Here is a 22404-nt window from a genome sequence, read left to right as displayed (position 1 = left end):
TATTACACACTAAACTGCAGTATTTTCATACAGTCTTTGAATAACACAAAGTCAGCATACTTCAGTTTATTTTGCAGTCCTTACCTTTAATTCTAACCTCTCTTCTTCCTCTCCTGTCCTCTTTCTCCATCTCTGAGTGAACTTCTCTCTCTTTGCTCTCCCTGGAAATACAGCAGCTCTTCTTTTAGCTAGCAGACACACTGTGTGACAAACTGCACACACTTTGTGTGTTTGCTGATATTTGTTGAGCATTTAGAAACGTTGCATTTACCTGTCACAGGTTACTCCCTTTCTGCTCGCTCCTCTTCAGTAGCGCTAGCTAAGCGAGCACAACTTACGGACTCGGTCCGGCCCGCTGTAACCCCTGATTATAGCGCTATAAATGAGACATTAATTATATGGGTTTGCGTATTTAATCCCTTTGCACCCGATAAGCCCCGGTGATGGAGGATACGCAGTACGATTGTTTCTTATATGTTATTATTCCTCCGTTTAGGCTCAGATCGTTTGATGTTTGACGGCGCGCTGACCGGAAATGCAAACTTCTCTCTGACGTGTTAAAAAGTAACGAGTCTGTTTGAAAATGTAAGAAGTAGAAAGTACAGATACTTGTGTAAAAATGTAGGGAGTAAAAGTAAAAAGTAGTCAGATAAATAAATACTCAAGTAAAGTACAGATACCTGAAAAATCTACTTAAGTACAGTAACGAAGTATTTATACTTCGTTAATTCCCACCTCTGATTATCTTGGACTCAGCATCATAAAAATCATATAAATGTTTTGAAAACTTTAATCTGATTATTGTTAGATGAGGAAAAAATAATGTAACCAATGGCTTGAAAGAGATTTATGGCTGAAAGGATCAATTCTGCTGATGAAGGCAGAATGATCGTCTCGGCTAACGTGTGCAGTGATTCCCGTCTGTCCACAAACAGCTCTCTGATGCCACTGATAAATTATTGTTTCATTTTATTTGGAAAAATAAGAGACATTACATTAAAAAAAACTGTAATTATGAACATTTATGATTCTGATGGATTAAACTTTCCTGGTTTTACTACAACAGTACCTTTAAAATAAACAGGATTAAACTATTTTTACATGATTACACATCTACTTGGATGCCATTAGAGGCCTCAAATATGAACTTTAATGTGATATGTAAACAAAATAGAACCATTTCCCCAAATCCTGTCAAATGTTGTTGGCGTGATTATTATTTTTACAAAGAACTTCTCTCCACACAGATGCTTCATATAAGATACAAAGTAAATCATTATTTTTTTTAATGTGTGGTTTGATCATAACATAATTTTAGTGTGGAAGCTCCCATACAGACACGTGCTGACACACACACAGAGGGAGGTATCACATAAGCTGATATTACTTGTTCAAACTGAAGACATATACGTGTGTGAAGTCTCACACAGTGACCCACTAATAATTTTAGGTAAATATTACACACGCAAAGTTAGTTTTAATCATACATTTGCACTGGGGGGGCTGAAACCTGAAAACTGAACATCGAAGCATTTCTGGTTAAGTTCATAAGAAAGCTGTTAAAATTTATAACTTCAGTTTTTACTTGATATATTTATTTGTATACCCTCCGCTAATGTTATTCCTATGTATTCAAATACACGTTTGAGAATAAGTATTGTTCATTTGTTATTCATTCTTCGACCAATTTACTTCACATAAGTCGCTGTGATTTGTTTCTCTGCTATATTGATCCTTCTGATCAAGGTCAGACGGGCTGAGGCGCTTGCGTAACAATGAGGCCGCACCTTTCACGGAGAGTCCGTGAACGCACCAATCATCACACTTCTTGAACAAGAAGGATCATACGTCAGCGAACGCGCTCTCAGGCTTCATGAAGCCGCTCGAGCTCTCTGACTGACGGTTCCCCTCTTCACGGCAACGTTTCTGTGGCTGTCATCAGCTCACTGCGCACACGCAGACATGACAGCTCAGACAAAGATTTTTATGTTCATGTTCAAAAAAACCCGAAGAAAGCACAGGTACGTGTGCTCACCGGTGAGATGCATTGTGGGAAAGACCGCGGGAACATGAAGTTGCAGCGACGCATGCGCTCTGGACGGGAGCTGCAGCTCAGCTCAGACTTACTGTTCAAACAAGTTTAAAGATTTAATTCTTCATAAAAAACATAAAACACATTCAGACTCAGCAGGAAAACATGAAAAATGATCAAATAAATGAAAACAGTTATCAGTGTCTTCTGTTATCATTCTAAACTTTTTAAAATTCCCAATCTGACACATATCACCAATAAATAACTGAGCAATAACATATAAATTAGAAAATTAAACTACAGCTAAATACTTTAAACAATGTAAGCTGTAAATGCTGCTGTCATTGTTTCCTGAGCTGAGAAAACGTGTTCAGCTGCGTGATGTTAGAAACAAAAAAATAAAAAACAGGATTTTAATTCAGAACATCTGAGATCCGATTCATCCACAAACACTTTAAAACAATGTTCAGATTTTAATCACAGGCAAAAAAAAAAAAAGAGCTTCAATCACTCACGGAGAGGAGCTCAAAGACAGCAAACATCAGCATTAATGAAAGGAGGACACAGGGCCGAGAAACCTGAAGCATTAAGCAGTCTGTTGCTCAATTTAAAGTAAACTACATCATATTTGGTTTAAATTTTAGTGCAGCTTTCTCCATCATCTAAACCCTGTTTTTCTTGTTGGACCTGTCGCTCTCCACTCTTTTTCCACACAGACACGTCGTTGTCTTTCCCTCGTTTCCCAGTTCTGTGCTTCCCAAACAGCATTCCTACAACTGCACCAAAGCAAGGAATGAAATTCAAACTGATTACATATCAATGGCCCTGAAGCACAGCGAGGAGGACCATAAAACCTGTGAGAAGGGGGGAGGCAGACAAAGTAACTGCCCCCTAAACCTGGTATCTGGCTGTGCCGTCCTCAGCAGCAAGAACTGCAGTCAGGTGTTTGTGAAAACTGGCAGCGAGTCTTTCACATCACTGTGGAGGAACTTTGGCCCACTCTTCTTTGCTGAAGAGTTTGAATTCAGACACACTGGAGGGTTTTCCAGCATGAACAGCCTGTTTAAGGTCAAAGCATCTCAGTCTGATTTAAGTCCAGAGTTTGTTTTCTGAGCCATTCACCGGTGGACCTGCTGGTGTGTTTCAGATCATTGTCCTGCTATATAACCCGAGTGAGTTTCAGGGCACGAACTGATGACTGGACATTCTCCTTCACGATTTTCTGGTAGAGACCAGAATTCATGATTCTATCAATTACAGCAAAGCAGTCCCAGACCATCACACTACCACCAGCAGTGGTTTTCTCTTTGGAGTTCATTCATGGAGGCCATTTTTGCCCAGTCTCTTTCTGGTTGTTGGACCTTAACCGAGCCAAGTGAGGCCTGCAGTTCTTTAGATGTTATTCTGGGTTTTTCTGTGACCTCCTGGATGAGTCCCAGATGCACTCTTGGAGTAATTTTAGTAGCTGGCCACTCCTGGGAAGGTTCCCCACTGTTCCACGTGTTCTCTATGTGGATAATGGCTTTCACCATGGATCTCTGGAGTCCCAAAGCCTTAGAAATGCCTTTATAACCCTTTTCAGATTGATAGATGTCAGTGACTTTGTTCTTCAGCTGCTTCTTTAGATCATAGCTGCTTTTGAGATCTTTCAGCCTGCTTCACTTTGTCAGACAGGTTGTATTTCAGGGATTTCTTGATTCAGCAGGTCTGCAGTAATCAGGCTTAGGTGTGGCAGTGAAACTGAACTCAGCTTTCTAGAAAATGTGGTAAATCACAATTAATTCATGAGTTAACCTTCAGTATTTTTAATGGAGCAATGCAAAATTTTCCCATCATTCTATGAATATTTTCAGAGTTTCAGGCCCTCCAGGTATATGTTGGTGCTTTTTAATTCCAGCATTTTTGAGCCCTCATAACCTTAAGTTCAGGAGATATTCATATGAAACTTTCAGGACTGGAAAACACATTTAAACTGTTAAAAACTGCAACCAAATCAATTTTACACCCACTCCAAGAGTCACAGTCTAGAGACTAAAACTGGTTCTTGTTCTCCAACCACCTTTGAGGATCATTATGATGGGATATATCAGTTTCAATAAAATGAAGTGCTTGAAGCAGAAAGAAGTGAGCGACTCCTGAGTGAAAAAACAGAGAAACAGTTTATTTTAGTAAATAGTGTGAGCTTTTTACTGCTGTACAACACTGGCATCTGTAAGTTGGCACACTTTAAAGGGACGATCCACCCAAAAAACAAATGAAACAAAAACAGAGTTCACACACATCATCACCGCTGCGACTTCTGTACAAGGTCAGCTGCTGGACTCGTAACTGCTGCGCGTCCCGTTTGTCCGGGAATCCTGTGTCATTGTCTTTAATGCCACCCCCACCCCCCCAAAAAAACCCCACATCATTAGGAACACGCGTGGCAAATTAAAATAAAAAAAAAAAAGAGGAAAAAAGAATTAAACAAAAAAGGCACTGAAAGCCACAACAGAAGTCAGCCGGACAACTGAAAACTACACGGACATGCAACTCACATCAATTTACACAGAGCTAATATATGCATGCAAAAACAACACTGCTCTGAACACACACACACACACACACTCACACGCGCGCACACACACACACACACACACACACACTACAGATAAACAGTTTCCTGGAAAGTACAAACGTTTCCTGAACGCATCACTCCATATCAGGGAGGATCAGCATCCACCCGGACACTCGCTTCATCCCCCCACTCAGGAGTCTCACCACGGTCTGCACATCCCACGGTTCATAACTGTAGTGAAGCCAGGTGCATTGTGGGTAACACGCCTAAACATCAAAGTGACTCTAGAGCAGCCGTGGATGGTATTAACAGACTCTGGACTTAAAACAAGTGAAGTCTGCATGGAATGTGCAGTAGCTCGTACCACAGTGAGGAAACACATGTATGCAAAAAGGCGTTCTAGAAGCTACCATCTGAAACATGTTCAGGTTCGTGCGCATGTTCCAAAAACAGGCTCCAGGCGGGTTCTGTGCATCCTTCAGCCATATTTCTCCCTGTGGTAATATCTGAGGAAATCTAATCTGAGCAGATTCAACAGATGATTTAAATCAGTCAAACCTTCTAGAACGAGGACACACACATTAAAAGAATATTGTAACGTGTGTGCAGCTTCTAGACTGCGAACAAGAACAAAATCCTTCAATGGCATTTCCGTCATGTGCAACACACATTAAAGTACAGATTCTAGAAGCAGTCCAATAGAATCTGGACTGAAAATGTCAGTTTGGATTTGTGTGAAATTAAAAACATTTTTTGCTTTTAATTTTTAGAAAAACATTTGAGAAAGCAGAATGAGAACTTCTGCAACCCCAACTCTTGACTTAGAACAAACACGTAAATCAGAACAGTTCTAGAATGAGATCAAGTGGCTTCAATCTACATCAAATGTTCTAGAATCTGAAAACAAAACGACCGCAAAATGTAAATAATGTTTTCCTCAGATGTAGCACGTTATTGGCAGCATCAAACCAAAGATTCGAGAATTTAGACAAAAGTGTTTAAAACGAGCAGGTTCTATGTTACACCCATTTGTTCTAGGATTAGTAAGGCAATTCTGAAAGCTGATTCCAGAATGAACATCTGGGATCTCAACTCTTGACAAAAATCTAAATCAGAATCACTGTACAAGTTGTACGAGGATGAGGACAAGCTCTTGAATCTGAACATGTGTGACATGTGCTGGAGTATTCCAGAATCTTAAGGAAAGCATCATTCAGCACGTTTTTGCAGTACTGATTCCACAAAATCAAACCAAAGACTCTAGAATCTGAAACATCTGATTTGCTTAAATGGGAACTTGAAAGAGAAAATCAAAGCCAATTTTGTTTTCATTAGAATCACAACTTGCAGCTTAAAATACACATCCTACAATCATTCGCTGTCTATTTTTTTGCGACAATTCTGGGAATAGATTCCAGAAACACAAATTCCAGGGTTCCAGATTTGTTAAACACTTGATAGAATATTCCAGAGCTGTGGTCTGAGAATTTGAGATCAAACCTGAAAATGTTCCACATATCAAACAACAGATTCTAGAGTCTGAAGTTCCGGGGGCGACACAAATACAAACAGTAAATCCATTATGTCTAAATCAGATTTGTTCTACAAGCAGAACATGTGAGTTCTTTGATGAGACTGCATGCTATGTAAACAAGAATCTCCATATTCTAGATTGTGAAGCTCCCGCTGAAACTGAGAATTTGAAACAGAAAAAAAAAACAAAAACAAAAAACGTTCGATAGCGCCTCAACAAGTTCCAGAACAGATACAGTGAGTTTTCAACACTAGAAAAAAAACCTTGAGAAATCCTGTCCAAACATGCTCTAAAATCAGAAGCATCTAGACTCAATAGGTGCAGTGTTTAATAAGCAGCACATACTTTGATGTAAAACAGAGCCTAGAACAGCAGCAGAACAGTTAAAAAAAATGTTTTAATCTGGAATTCATATTTCTAAACCAGATTTACTCTTGAATCAAAGAATCTCAGGTTCCAAGATTTCCCTGATCGTTCCAGCCTTCACGTTCTAGAATGTGCAGCTGTGCGTATGTTTTAAAATCAAATCCTGAAAACTCGTTCTCCAACCAAAAGGTGGTGAAATAAATTCTGGATCCACTGCTCTTTACCTAAAGGACTTTGGAAGAAGCATGCAGCTCATATGTTGATGGGACATGTTGTTAAACAACCGATTTTTGAACTGTGAGATGAAAGCACCATCAATTCTAGATTCTACAACAGGAACAAATGATCTAGATCATGTGTCAGTCATGAGTTAGCTTTACAAAATTAAACAAAATGTCACGTGTGGAATCAGAATGCAACGCACATTTTAATGGGAAACAATACTGAAGAACAGATTCTAGTTTAGATTCCCACTCCCAAAGACCCAAAGAAAACCCCACAAAAACAATCTGGACTGAGCATTTGGGTTTTGGGATCTTCTAGAATATTTTAACCTTCATGTTCTAGAAATATATAGCTGGGTAGTTTAGTTGATTGTTGGTTCTACAGCTGAAAGGAGGGTCATCAAACAGATTCTTGAATGGTAACAAAATGAAGGTGTTATAAATTCAAGAGTCCAAAATTGTGACAAATTATGGGACAATAGAAGGGTCTTTGTCATATATTTTGAAGGGAAAATGACACTGAACAGTTTCTAGAAGAGCAGGTTAAGTTCCACATCTGACAGAGTATTTATAATTCCAATCCAGATTTGGCCCAGAATCCAAGGATCTTGAGTTTCAAGATCTTCTACAATATTTGCCTTCACTGCCTTCACTATTGTGGGAAATCAAATAAAATCCTAAACCTAAACACCAAAAGGAATGTGATAAGATGTTAAATTCTGGAATTCTAGTTCTAGAGCACATAAATCCCAACAAAGATTTGTTCTAGAGCTAGAAAATTCAGATTCCACTATGAGAACTGATGTTCTTATGACACTTCCCCACACTAGAAAGACGTAGAAGACAGCTATATACCTAGATGTCCTTTCACCCTGAACATGGAATCTACACTGAAAAGTTCTAGACTGAAATCAGTTGGATCCAGAATGAAAATGCCCTGCTGTGTTTTTTAAAACATTTAGTTTGAGATCTTCTAGTCCTTTCAGGCACATGAGATGTGGTTCAGGCAACATGGCTGTTTATGCTTCGGTTGTTTGGTGACAGAAAAAAAAAAAAAAAAAGAAAAAAAAGATGGCGCTACATCAGCTCGGCGTTTCTAGGCTGTGGAAATAACGATAGCAGCTCTGGGCTGTTTTACAACGAGCTGTGAACTGATTGCCAGGGATGAGTGCCCAAATCCAGAGTCAGTGGACAAGGTGAGATTTGTTAGTTATAGAAACATTATCCTACACACCTGCGAAGTCAGCTGCTACCTGCAACCAGCTGCGAACGTCCTGCAGCTAACTGGTAATAAACAGTATACACAAAACAGAAGAACAGGTAATATACAAAAAAAGCGATCTGGTATAAACAGATATAAATGTGACTATACAGAGAAAAAATATGACACTGGCACAGTAACGTCTACAGCAGCAGAAGAAAAGAGGGGCAAATCTTAAAAAAAAAACAAAACAAAAACTCAACAGATCTGGATAATGTGTTTAAGATCTAGCATCAACTTTAGAGAAATCTTGGAAAATCCCTTTTGTGACAGAGGAGAAATGTTTGTTCTAAGATGAACCCAAAAACTTTTTTTTTTTTAAACTTTCATAAGCAGTATATGAACACTGGAGTTCTATGCAGATGTAAGGAGCAAGTGGAGGTTGAAAATATAGCAAATCACAGCTGGAATGATGTAAAATATCCTTAGACAACCAGATTATAGTCTTCATTCACATTTAAATGTTTCCATACTGCTCATAAATGCCAAATAAAGTTTGCTAATTGTTGCGATTTTAACCTCACTACTTTTTCAGAAATATTTTTGGTGCAGATGTGCTGAATGAAGGTTTAAAAACCTTCAAAGAAACCGACATCATTCCAACCTGGATGCTGAAATCTGGACCAGAAATGCCATGGATGCCAAAGACCAACACGTGGATGATTAGCATCATTAGGTGATACATGTGGGACATTTCAGGGAGAACAAACTGATGATGTTTGATGTGAAAAATAAAGCGATTGTGGGACTCATTCAACAACAAGAAAAAGACAAATGATGAAACCAGAAAGGAAAAAGTCAGTTTTTCCACCGCATCCCACAGTGTCTTTGTTCACCAGCTGCTGACCACCAATCCCAGAAAAACCCAAATCTACGGGTGCAGATGGAGACTGTCGAGATGGTGGCTCCTCAAGTCCCTCCCTTCATTAACCCTTGCAGAGCTGCTCACCCCCCTCGGGTAACGGAGATCTCAGAGGGTCTAACAGGGTTTCAGGTAAGGGAATATTTGTTCAGAAAACCTTGTGTTCTCTCTGCGGGAGTTTCAGGTTGGAGTCCTCTCCACTCCTCTGGTTGAGGAGTCAGATTTATTAATAATTTGGGAACCAATTTTGAGTGTTCTGATTTCGGGAAAAAGTATCTAAATAAAATGAAATCAAAATGATGAGCAATGGATGACTGGAGCTGGTCTGAAGGGTGCTGTCTGGATTTTTTCCTGTTTTTAAGGCGTTTCACCAAAGAAAAAGTTGATTGGTCTGCACTGGTCTTCGCTGGGCAGCGGATTTCTGTGGGGTTTGTTGGTTCTCAGTAAGTCTTTTTTAAGGGAGTTTCTGCTCTTAGGAGGTCTTCACCAGGTCGTAGACGTAGATGTGGAAGTCGTCATCGAATTTGATGAAGTAGACGGAGGGTTTGGCCTCCACTTGGTGGATCACCATTCCCGACCTCTTCCCGCCGTCCTCTTTGGCATACTCGACCTGTTTGCCCACCAGACTATCGACCACCTCACCGGGCTCTCGCTCCGCTGTCACACTGTCGTCTGCAGATACAAACACAGAAAAAGTCACTTTCTAGTCGGTTTTATTTATCGTCTTTGCTGAATTTCCTCTGGCACTCGTGACAATCTCCAAGTAGAGTCCTCTAAATAAAGTGAAATTTTATGGGTTTTTAAAACTTATGATCAAAACAACAATAACCCAAGAGAACACTTTCGCTTTTATGTCAATTAACCGATTCTGCTCATTTCTAGCTCCATATTTTTATTCTTGGACTCGTGGCCTGACTCTAGGCCAGGGGTATTCAACTGGCGGCCCAAAGGCCAGAACCGGCCCATCAGTCATTTTGGACCGGCCCACTGCCCATTTACTTCTATTAAATAAAAATTTTAAAAGAAGCTGTGACTAAACTGTAAGCATGGCATGTTCACACTCCTTACAGGTGATGGCGGTAACGCACCATAGATTACCAACCGCCATTAAACTCGAGAAGAAAAAGAAGAAGAAGAATGGCATTTTATCAGTGTTGCCAACTTGGCGGCTTTGCCACTAGAGCTAGCGGCTTTTCAGACCCCCCCTACCGAGTTTTTTTCTAAAAGCAACTAGTGACAAATTTAGCGAGTTTTCTCGGTATGGTCGGCGACTTTTTGAGAGTTTTTTTGTTAACCTGAAATCCTCCGCTATCGCTGTGTTTTGTGTACATACAGCCTTCGTACTGCATCTGTTCAGATGCTTTGGCATTGCCTGGACCCCCAAGAGTACAGAACTGTTGGTATGTACCGTAAGTCATGTGACCTTAATACCGGAATTGAGTCTGATCGTGTCCTCGTGATGCAGCCGGCAGCTACGACACCGCATTGAGCAGGTGAGAGCATTGCTGTGATACATCAGCATATATGTCTATGGATTTACAAATCCTTCTGACTGAAGGATGGAAGTTTGTTCATTCAGTCTGTTTACATGTTTGTTGTCTTCCACAGGAGGAAGCACTTTGGTGAAGTCTGCTTCACTGCAGACTGGCTTCTACAAGAATCAGTCAGCCTTTTGCTATTTTCGCTCTGTATCTTTTATGTTTACATTTTTATAGGACAGCTGCAAGTCTCTTGTTATGGAGAAAAAAGTATTAATTTATTTGGGGAGCATTATTATTTAAATCTGCCAGTGGTTTATTTTTGAGCAATTTCTCATGTCCATCTACAGCTGAATGTTAATAAGTGTCTGTGTGACATTTGGGACATGTAACTTTGACTCAGAGGTGCGTTTTTGTTTATATCTTTGGGAAGAAAAAATATCAAGATATATTTCGTATATCACCATTCAGGTAAAAAATATCGAGATATTATTTTGGTCCATATTCCCCAGCCCTAGTAGTTCTAAACATATTTTTTCTTCACTTTTTGTCTCTCCAAAGATGTTTTTCCTCTCTCCTACAGCCTCGATTGCAACTACATGCAAATAACCAATTATGCAAATTAGGTGATGATGTCATATAACGACTTTTAGGACATCCAATAGCTACTTTCCTTGCTGAGGAGTTGGCGGGAGGCCAGACAGCAGTTTCTGATGAAAACATGTCGCATTCAAAAGAGAAGAGATTTAAGGTGGACAGTGAAAATAGAAAATTTAACGACAACTGGACCGATAAGTATGCACAAGAGTAAGTGTCCTGAGAAATATGTGGCCCACTGGCAAATAGCCTCATGACAATTTGGCCCATAGAAAAATGTAGTTGAATACTCCTGGTCTAGGCCTTGGCACAGCCCCTCAATTCATCCTGTCTCAAACAAACTGTTAGCTCCTGACTCTTCCACACTAAAAGCCTATTTTCTTCAGATTAGCCAGCTTCTGGAAGCCTGCTGAAAGCCTAATAACAGCCTGGCTTGCTGGCTTGTAGGAAAACTACGCAATAATCTATGTTGTAACTAGAAACCCCTCTGAACACAACACCGTAACCTACAGTGTAATCTGACATACCCAAAAATATAACTGCACATCAAGTTGTCGCAGCCCGCAAATTTTTGGCTGCAGTTTTTGAATTTATCAGTGAGAGAATAACAATCACCATCTCAATATAAGGAATAATAATCATAGCATCAATATAAGGACTTGGAAATGTCAGCAAATCCCTGGAGGGAGATTGCTGAAACTATCGGAAGCTTTAGTCACCAACTTATTTTCTCATGGGTAATGTATCTATATGCATTTTTAAAAAGTAAATCTAAAGCATCTAATAACTAATTACCAAGGATTTCCTTATGTTTTTGCCATACAGTAATCCCTCACTTATCGCGGGTGTTAGGTTTCAGGACCACCCGCAATAAGTGAAAATCCGCTAAGTAGGGACGCTATGTTTATTTTAATACTTATACATTATTTTAGTAGTTATACACTATTTTAAGTTTTTATAAACCCTCCCCACATACTTATACACTAAATATATACATTACTGTACAACACGTACTACACATGTGAAGAACGAGCACCGCAAAAACCCGCGAAACAGCGAAAATACCGCAATAAATGTTTTACACTAATATTGATTGAAAACCCGCGAAACAGCGAGTCCGCGAAAAGCGAACCGCGAAGTAGCGAGGGATTACTGTATATATTGTCGCAATGTCAAATGCTCAAATTAAATGTGGACAAAGCTTTAAATAATCAGGTAAAGTATGTAATGTATAAAACTATAAATAAAGTGTCATAAATGGCTTACAACACTGCAGATCTCAATCACCTATGAGTGAACACAGTTGGAATGATGTAAAATATAATTATTACTTTACATAAACAAACAGCTACATTACAGCGCATTGTCAAAGAAGAATTTTAGCCTGAAAACACAGAAGCACTGCTGAGGTTCTCTGAAGAATCTCTTTGGAGCAGATGTGTTGAATGAAGGCATAAAACCTTCAAAGAAACCCACATCAGTCCAACATGGATGCTCTACTCTGAACCAGAAACTGTTTGGATGCCAAAGAAGTAGATAAAGGCCTACATGTGGATTACTCAAACGCGCACACAGGAAGGAAGCGTTTGATGTAAATAAACCTGCACGCACTGGCATCATTCCCACTGATGAGGGCTTTGATGCAACAACTCGCTGCTCTCAGCACTCAGTTTTCTACTCTACAAGCTCCTAGTTGCTGCTGTGACACCGCCTGAGCATGCTCAGACTCACTGGAGTCGGGCATGATGCGCAGGTCACCCTCCTTGTAGTCGTCCAGCAGCTGGTACATGTAGAGCACTGGGTCCTTCTCGTAGGTGATGTAGAACCAGGATGTCATGATGGGAGCTCGGGCCAGCACCATCCCTCTCCACTCCTCCTTTGGCCCGTCTTCCGTCTCAAACATGTGCTCCACCGCCTTACCGATCATTGTGTCTGCCAGCAGCGAGTCGGTCACGCGGGCCGGAGCTGGACCAATCACAGGACAGAGACAGATGGAAGGGGTGTGGTTAAATCACTGTCATCATCATCATCATCATCATCATAAAGTCATATAGGGTTTTAGATAAAGTGACAGCAGTAATATACTCTGTAACATTCATCGGGGTGGCTGCAGCTCAGGAGGTACACCAGGTCATCTACTAATCAGAAGGTTGGTGGTTCGATCCCTGGCTGCTCCAGTCTGTATGTCAAAGTATCCTTGGGCAAGATACTGAACCCCAAGTTGCTCTCCAATGCATTCATTGGAGTGTGAGTATGTGTTAATGTTTGCTAGAAAGCACTTAAGAATAGAAAGAAGTGCCAAGTGCTTGTATGAATATGGGTAAATAAGGCATGTTGTACAGAGTGCTTAAAGTAGAGAAGAAAAGCTTGCTCTGCTGATCCTGGTGACATTAAAGTTTGAATTTGTGCAAATATTTAGGGCAAGTATTTGCAAAAAAAAAAAAGAAGCAGCCAGAAGTCCCTGATTCATTTTGTAGTGTTATGTTGAAAAGTGTACTCGCTGATATGAGTATCAGTATTACTCCCTGAGGATTTCTTGTATGTAGTTTCAGGACCATAAACTGAAACTATAAAATGGTTCATTCTAAAAATCTGTGACCTGACCCCCTCAGAGTCAGCCAGGTTTCCATACAACAATATGCTATGAATGCTTTCAGGGTTACAGTCCTCGACATACACAGGAGTGGCCAGACTTTGCTGCTTTTTGCATTATTTTTCAGCATTTCTGAGCCTTTCCTATGAGTTCAGGAGATGGCCTTATGAAATTTTCAGGCCTGAAAAACACATTTAAGCTCTGGTAAAAACTGCAAACAAATCCACTCTAAACAACTCCAAGTACCACAACCTAGAGACTAGATCTGTTTTTCAGCACCAGTGTGATGATCCACCACAGTCCAAATGACCTGCAGCAGTTTGATGTCTGTGCCGTAGAGCAGCAGAAGCAAGCTTTACAGTGGATGTCTGATGTGTTTCTGATGCTTCACTGCAGGAAACTGCTGGGTATCAGCATGTGGGACCTGTAGTTGCTCAGAGCATTACCTGTGGTCAGATACCAGGATCATCTCACACCTGTGATTGCAAAACTTCAACACTGAGAAACTCGGAGCCTTCAGTGAACATGTAAGAATGACTTTAACTGAATAGAGAGTGAGAGCAGCAGCTGACAGGTTTCAACATGAGCTGCTCATTAACACAGTGGCAAATCGTGATGTGCGGCTCCTCACCCACTCTGTCGGGCAGCACCTCCAGCCCCCACCACCCGCTCGTCCGTTGTACAGCTCTAGGCCATAGATGCAATCGAAGCCGTCGTATTTGATCAGGTAGAGGGAGGGGTTAACGGGCACCTGGTCCAGGACTGTCCCCTTCCACTGGGACGACTTACCTGAGAGGATAAACATGACAGGTGATTCTGATTCTTTAACTTTGTGACCACTTCATTTCTCTTTTCGTCCATTTTCAATAATTCATTCACAGATATTTTTAATGTTTAATCAAATTTATAAGATAATGAGAAGAATTAAGAGGAAACGGTCTTGTTCAGAAGCATACATGCTTGATGTTCAGCTGAAAAACGATGTGGTGATACTGGCCCATGAATTATATTAATGTGCATCCCCAAAAGTATGTCTCTGAAGCTACTTACTGCCCTCCTTCCAGATGTGCTGGATCCTGCAGCCCACGATGTTCCTCCTGGGCTGAGCGAGCGTCTTACTGGGACCGACGCTGGTTCTTTGCTTCCTGCAGGGATGGAGGAGGGTCAGAGAGGACGAGAGGAAAACTCATAAGGAAAGAAGACAAATATGTAAACAGGAATATAAAGATATATAATAACAAAGCTGTCTGTATAGTCTGGAAGGAACAATGTGACACACCGCTGCAGGTTTCACAGACTTGAACCAGTTTCTTTTTAGCTGGATGACTCCCACACTGTGAATATCTCGCCGTCCTTAAACGGTTTTCTTTTTTTAGTAATTTTTTTGGTTCTCTGCAGATTTTTTTTTTTTTTCATTTTTGGCCACAGCAGCTTTTGTCAGCAGTGGAGAGAGGCAGGGAATGGGGGAAAAATACAGGGGAAGACACGCAGGCCGGGACTCAAACCCGCGCTGCCCGCACCGCAACACGGCATATGTATGTGGTCGCTGGCTTCACCACTAAGCCACCCGCATGCACCTCTGCAGATTTTTTATCATTTTCTAGGATTATTTTCATATTTCCCCCAATTTTACTTACTTATTTTTATTCTTTCATGTTTTACTTCATTTTCTTTTTGTATTTTTATTTCTGTCTTTAAAATTTTCACAGCCTTTTTTGTGGTATTCTTGGCTCTTTTATTTTTTCTCCCAATTTTATCATTTATTTTTTTCTTGTCTAATTTTGTGTGTTTGCTTGAATTTATAATTATATTGTATTGTTTTTTTTATATTTTTCATTTATGTTTGTTCTTTCATCATTCGCTCAATTTTTTCTCCAAATTTTTTTATTTTATAGTATTTATATTAAGTCAGTAATTTATTTTGTTCACTACAATTAAGTCTTTGGAGTATTTGTATTCTTTTGATGTGTTTTTTAGAGTTATGTACTTGTTTATTTCATTATATACTTTACTTTTTTCTTTTGTTTTCTTTTAGTGTTAAATTTTTATGAATTTATTTAGTTTTTACTGTGTAGTTTTATTATTTTGTCATACAGTTGTGCGATGTCCTTGTGCTGCAGTAAGAAGCTGTTTACTTACTTATGCGGATTCTTCTTCTTCATCATGTTTGTGGAGACGCCCGAATGTCCTGAAACACACAAACACGTCATTCTAATGACCAGCTGGTGGTGCGTTCACAGAAACGGGCAGATCTCCTCATTCGTGTACTCACCTCCGTCCGCGCGGGGTCGAGGCGCCGCTGGGCTCTTGAAGGGGGTCTTCATTCATCCACCTGTAGAGGAGCAGCCAACCTGCTCTGGGCTAAATGCTGGGAGTCTGTGTGGAGCTGAGGCTGCCGTGGAGGGCGGAGGCTGAGGGTTTAGGAAAGGAAGGGGACAGGAAGGTGGGAAGGGTGGGGAGAGGAGGGAGGAGGAGGTGGGAGTGAAGGAGCACCAGGAATTAGGCTTGACCCTGGAGAGGCTGCATTCAGGCTGGGTACAGAATAACGCCTGGAAACGACGTCACAGCTGCCGGACTCGATGAAGGAACGATGCGTTCAGTCTGAGGAGGAAAAACCAGAGCGAGAGAGATGCAAATATCAAGATTTTATTTCAGTGATGAATTTAATACCCTGGAAGAGTTTTTAAAGTAAACTTCAATCATCTTTGCATGTTATTTTATTTCTGTTGCTTTGCTGTTTTTTAGTTTCTCTCTGCTCTCTGACGTGTCCTCGCTGCATTTTTATTGCTGTTCTGTTCCGGTTTATTGATCCAAAGAACTGAATCTTTCAGCAGTAAAAAGAGACTGAAGTTATGAGCACCTTTCAGTTCAAACAGCTACCCTTAGTGGCAGCTACAGAACGAATCAACATGAATATGAAGCCAGTTCACTGAAACAGGACGAGCAGCACAAAATTGGAAAAATGTCCAAAAAAAAAAAAAAAAAAGTAAAATTCCAAAAACATTTTAAATTATTTCAAAAATACCAAACTACTTCAGCTGTTCCCTCATCCACAGAGGGATGCTAAAGTGCCCATCCTGACCCGACCCCAGAGGATCTGTGTCCCCTCCCAGGATCAAACCCGAGACCTTTCATGCATTTTGTGAAAACTATATAGAGTTTAAAGAGAAGCAGAACTACAAAAAGATAAAAAAAATACATTATACCAAAACCGTTAGAGAGTACCAGTTTGGTCTTTATGCCTACCCCTCCCAACGGCGCGTACCGGGGGTATCCACCTGGATGGCAGCTGTAGCTGGCAGCTGGCTGCTAAATTCTCTTTAGACCTGAAATCCAGTGCAGGACTGCAGGTACACACATGATTTATTAAATTCCACCAAACTCTGTGACAACAGAGGAAAATGCAGGCTGTATCAAAAAGTACCCGGACCTAACTATCTTTTAATGACACACAGACTGCAATTTAATAAACGTTTGACGATTATACTGCAGTTTATATTTAAGTGATCCTTTCAAGCTCCATACTTTTACTGTTGGACTCTGTGAGAGCAGCTTTGCGTCATCCACAGTTCAAACTAATGCTTCTTTATCTCATCCTGGGCATCGATGCAATGAGATGGTACATTATTATTATTTTTCACATTAAGAAAAAAAAAATCCCAAACTGAACACCTGCACAACAATCACAAATCCAAAGAGTGCAATAATCATGTGCTGCCATATTTCCTGATACCAGCCAATTAAGACTTAACCAGCCTTCCAATTATCTGGTAAATCAACAAAAGGACCACAAGAAGTCAAATACCTTCACCACCTCCTCTCTAGAATGATAAAATCTATTTAAAAACAAAAACGTAAAAAGGTGAAGAGTCTGTGTGAATGATAATGCCATTCTCTGGTAACAAAACAGAAAAACAGGACAGAGCCTGAAAATCCCCTGAACTCGCTGTAACCAGGTCACAAACAGCGGGTGGCAGGAGGACTCGCACCGTGCTGCTCCTGATGTTTGCAACTGTAACCCACCTGCAACAGAAACCACAGACCTGCTGCTGCAACACAAAACGCCAGCTCACACACATGCAGCGCAGTAGTGACGTCACCACACAACGGCAGACTCAGAGAGGAGGAGAGTATGGGGTCACCCAGGTATTTACATCCAGGTGGCTGCTGTGAGGCTGAAACCCACCAGAACCACAACCATCCTTTAAAGTCAGAAACACTATGAATGACTCAAACTCTTTTATCAGTGAAGGACCAGAAATCAAGAGCTGCAGGGAGACCTGCTCTTCTTACAACAAAATACAAATATGAGAAAAAAACATCCTTAAGCTTCACGCTCAGAAAAGCTGACATTTTGTTTAAGATTATGATCATTTGTCGATCTGCATTTGAGCTGCATATGAAAATGTTAATGCAATACTTTTAACATGTGGACTTAAAGTCATGTGTGCACCCGTAAAACCCAAATAAGTGTACCTTGAATATGCTTTGGTAAGCAGCTAAAATAATAGAAATGGTGCTCAACTACATCCTTCAGTGGCCCACAGTTAGTAATCTAATACATATGTCACCATTACACTGTCCAAAGAGAGACAGAAGATGAGAGGAAATAAGCTACAATTATTAAATCATATTTCAAACTGTAAAAAAAAATATAGTTTGGATCTGCTGGCATTAAGAGTTAATTATTACAGATGACCCATTCTGCTCATCCAGCTCTCCTAGAGTAGCTCTGATTTACAATTCAGAATAATCCTTCTTTTTCCTCCTGTGTCTGAAACAAGCCTTTCCAGCTCCTCCCATTTCAGGCCAGCGCTCTGATTGACTGCTCCAGATTTAAACATCCATCCATTCGCTTCCACTTATCCCTTTCAGGGGTCGCAGGGACACTGGAGCCTATCCCAGCTGTCATAGGGCGAAAGGCAGGGTACACCCTGTACAGGCTGCCAGTCTGTCGCAGGGATAACGCTGAGAGACAGAGAACTATCACACTCACATTCAAACCTATAGGCAATTTAGAATCACCAATTAACCAAAACCCCACTAACTGCATGTCTTTGGACTGTGGGAGGAAACCAAGTAGTACCCGGAGAATCCCACGCAGACATGGGGAGGAGAACATGCAAACTCTATAGAGAAAGGCCAATAATTTTTAATGTAAATATACTGAACATGTACACATGCTTTTAGCTGTAACTCTATTCTTTTTAACCCATATACGGCCTCTGTTTTCAGTTACATGTTTCCTTAGAGGCCTCTTTGTGTTCTGGTGTTTGATCTGATAAGACCCAGCAGGTCGCCGTGACCTGTTTACCTTTGTTTGATGCAGGTTTGTGTTTTGTGCAAAGTATAACCAGTTTAAAACGTTCCTCCACAATTTAACTGTTCAGTTACTTTTTACAGAAATCATAAGCACCAAATTGTAATTCACTCAGTATCGTGAGCCAAATACATGGAAGTGGCGACCCCTCACCTGCAAAGGTAATAAGTCTGATTCTGGAAGGATCCGCAGAAATAAAAGATTTTGGTTTTTTTTTTTATTCTGTATTGTCTGATTGCTTTGTTCATAAAATATAAAGCTAAATTTCTAAGGCATGAAACCCTTTTTCTACCTTCCTGGATTCAGTGTGTTTGTTTTCAACATCGTGGAAGTGTTTCCAGCTCGTGTTGTACAGCCAGCATTCCCGTTTGGACGGTTAGCTAGCTCGTCATATGTTGTCTCATTAATGGCTTTCAACATGTTGATCACCTTTGTCTGCTCCCACTAAATGTGGCATCCCCCAAGGCTCCATGCTGGGACCTCTCTTGCTTTCATTATTCATGCTTCCCCCAGCTTTTAGCTAACCTCTATTCATTTTTCCAATTCCTACCATCTACTTCTCACTATTTATTACTACCAACACACAAAGATTTAAAAGTCCAGAATAAAATGGCATTGACTGTAAAGCACTTTGGGTCAATGTCTGTTGTTTTTATATGTTATACAAGTAAGTCACTTTACCTATTTAACTGCAGTGAACAGGGTAGGTAGTTGGCTGGATTTTAGCCGAGATAGAGAAGTACATATCAGGCCAGCAGGATGATTAGGATAAGTTTGCCATGAAAGTTTTCAATGATAATGAAAATTATTTATATTCATTATAACGCTTCAGAAATGTGGCAGAGATTAGTAAAAGGAACTGTTTTGACAAATGGAGACATTCAAGGACACAACAGAACTAAAAGTGACTGTTTCACATACATTTTGCTGGAGAAGTGAGACATTTCCCACAGGTCTGGACACAAAATGACGCAAATATACATTCAGGTTACTGGTTCTGACCAAAAAAAAAAAAAAAGGAACAGCACAACTATGCAGATGAGAAAAGAAAACCAGTAAAACAAAGAGCAACAGAGCAGAAATCACAGCAAAACAATCTGAGGGAAGAAAAGGACAATCTAACATGTCATTAGGCTCAGAGTCTGAAGTGATAATCCCCCCCTCCATTCCCACCTGCTGTGGAGATGTCTAAAACTTTAGCTGCAGAGGTCTGAAACATAACAAAAGTTTGCACAAGATCAAGAGAGTTCAATGAGATTTTCAAAGTTCTTATTATAAAAAAGCTGTTTTTCAGGTGAAGAAATCACCTTGAAATGAGTTCTCAGGTATTTTGGCCTGAGAGTTTATCTGCTACAAGCTTTTCTATTACCTCTAAAATGAGTAATAATGTGTGGGTGTTTATCTGGTGGGTTCCCGGGTACCCCTCCTCAGGTGTTTGCCCCCGGGCTGTGTGGGCAGTGAAGCCGGCCCTGCTAAGTCCAAACCCACATTTCTGAGTTTAATCACATTAAACCGCAAACACACCGGCGTTGATAACCTCCGCATCAAAGGCTGAGAGGAGCGCATTCTGCCCGCTGTGGTGGTGATGAAGATGCAGAGGTCCACAGGTCACCCTCCTCCTCCTCATTAAGCAGCATCCGCACGCTAGATATGAAAATATGCGCGCAGCTAATTGGCTCTTTCCCCCGCAAATACGGCGGCCATGTTGCGCCAGTATTCCGAAAACCCGCAGCGGTGCGAGAAGAGGCGCAGGCGAACAAAGGAGAGGGGAGGTCTGCGGGAGAAACACGGCCGCTGACCGCGGCTCTGCAGAAAAAACCGCAGCGCGGACGCACGGCTCGGTAACCAGCTGCGCGTGAGGGCCCCGCGAGCCGCACGTTCTTACCGATGCAGTGATCAGAGGCCCCGCATACTCCCGATCAGCCCGCCGACGCTCCAAATTGATCCGCTCTGCCTCAGTTTGGCGCTCCGCTGCGTCAAGCTAGCTGCGGCAAGATGGAGGGAGGGGGGCGGGAAAGAGGTGGCGAAGCCCCTTCAAATAAGAGCGTCGAGTGTTGCTGCCGGTTCATCGTTGTGTTATTAAATTAAATGTAAGCCTGTTGTTTGCTCCGTAATGTTTTTAATGAGAAAAAACAATGAAGCACAGACTGCATATAAAAGATGAAAGTGATGCAAATGTTTTAAATGGCCACCAAGGCACGACACATGGCTGCAAAACAATTGATTATCTAATATTAATTTCATGGGTCACTGGGAGATAAAATCTGCATATTCAGAATCACAGACTGGACAAAACAGCTTCAGGACTCATGACCTTTAAGGTCATAGTGCAACCAAAATAAAATTACAGACATGCAAAAATCACATGGTGATTTTAAATGATTATTATTAAATCCGTTATTTAAACAAGGAATCTCATTGAGATCAAGCTCTCGTCTTCAAGAAAGACCCGAGCACAATAGTCAGACATTATACATCTTATACAACAAATACAGCAAAAAGTTACATTAACATCAGAGAATCCAACTTCATAGTTTTTTGTAGTTCATTCCATTTATAACCAGTGAAGTATTTGAATCCAGGTTTTCCAGGTTCAGCGTCAATAAAAGGTACAGCTAATGTTAAAGTGTCCTGTGACCCAACTGTGTTTAAATTGAATTCAGGAGTGGAGGCAGGCAGGATGTCTGGGCAGCAGAGCCTGTAAATAAATAGACAGCGCTGCTCTCTTTGGTTTGTTAGGTTGCACCACCCCACTCTTTCATACAGGACACAAAGATGAGTAAGAAAAGAATCACCTGTGATAAATCGTAACACAATCAAGCACAGAATCGAGAAGCTTCAAGGTGGATATAGAAGTTTACATATAAACATCACCATAGTCAAGAGCAGACAAAAACTGTGGATCGTACAATGATCTAATGATGTGTGAATAAGAAACAAGATCAAATACAATCTTTAACATTGTTAATTTTCTTGCAAGGTGTTTCACACAATTTTGAAGGTCATCCAGGCAAAATCCTCAGTATTTATACCAATCAACAGTTTCAGTTTATGACCATGGAGGGTATGATACAGACTGTAGGCTGGCTGGATACTTTTAGGTGACTTTTAAAATAACTTTATGTGTGATCAGAGAATTTTTAAATGTATCAAAAGAGCAGACTGTAGATTTGTGATGCACAGATCAAGGGGAGAGCCACAGCATATAAATAGTGTCATCTGCATAAAAATGTACATTACAGTTTTGGGTGGCATTGATAATATTGTTTGTGTACAGGGTGAATAAAACAGGTCTAAGAATGGATCCCTATGGAACACCTGCACGAACAGGTGAGGGGACTAGACCTGACATCTTTGGAGACCCCTGAGCTCTATCACAAAAGTAATCATTAAAACCATTTAAGGGATTGTTCATCCAAACCAAAAGAATAATGTTCTAATTAAAACACCATGATCTACTGAATCAATGCTTTTAACCGATCTATGAAAACTGCAGCACTTAAGAGTATCAAGGGCTTCAATAACATTACTGAGTACAAAAACTGCACCTGTTGTGCTGCAACGTGATCTAAGACAGTTT

The 22404-nt window shown here is 40.6% G+C and overlaps 1 protein-coding gene and 1 non-coding gene across 2 annotated transcripts; both read right to left on the bottom strand.

Annotated features, from left to right (window-relative positions):
* Nucleotides 1–1745: 1745 nt before the first annotated feature.
* Nucleotides 1746–1843, bottom strand: LOC115776106 (small nucleolar RNA U13). The gene has a single exon (XR_004019423.1). It is a non-coding gene; the product is annotated as a small nucleolar RNA U13 (small nucleolar RNA).
* A 2329-nt stretch (nt 1844–4172) lies between these two features.
* On the bottom strand, nt 4173–20829 carry spinb (spindlin b). Its single transcript, XM_030723577.1, is given in 9 exon segments — nt 4173–9508; nt 12643–12876; nt 14136–14163; nt 14165–14182; nt 14184–14293; nt 14555–14649; nt 15644–15692; nt 15777–16105; nt 20710–20829. Coding segments are annotated over 8 exon segments (786 nt in total). The 5' UTR covers nt 15829–16105; nt 20710–20829; the 3' UTR covers nt 4173–9308.
* Between the last annotated feature and the right edge of the window lie 1575 nt (nt 20830–22404).

This window comes from Archocentrus centrarchus, unplaced genomic scaffold (assembly GCF_007364275.1).
Source record: "Archocentrus centrarchus isolate MPI-CPG fArcCen1 unplaced genomic scaffold, fArcCen1 scaffold_26_ctg1, whole genome shotgun sequence".
NCBI classification, from domain to species: domain Eukaryota; kingdom Metazoa; phylum Chordata; class Actinopteri; order Cichliformes; family Cichlidae; genus Archocentrus; species Archocentrus centrarchus.
Note: the sequence above shows the minus strand (reverse complement) of the source record. Positions and strands in the feature narration are given on the sequence as shown.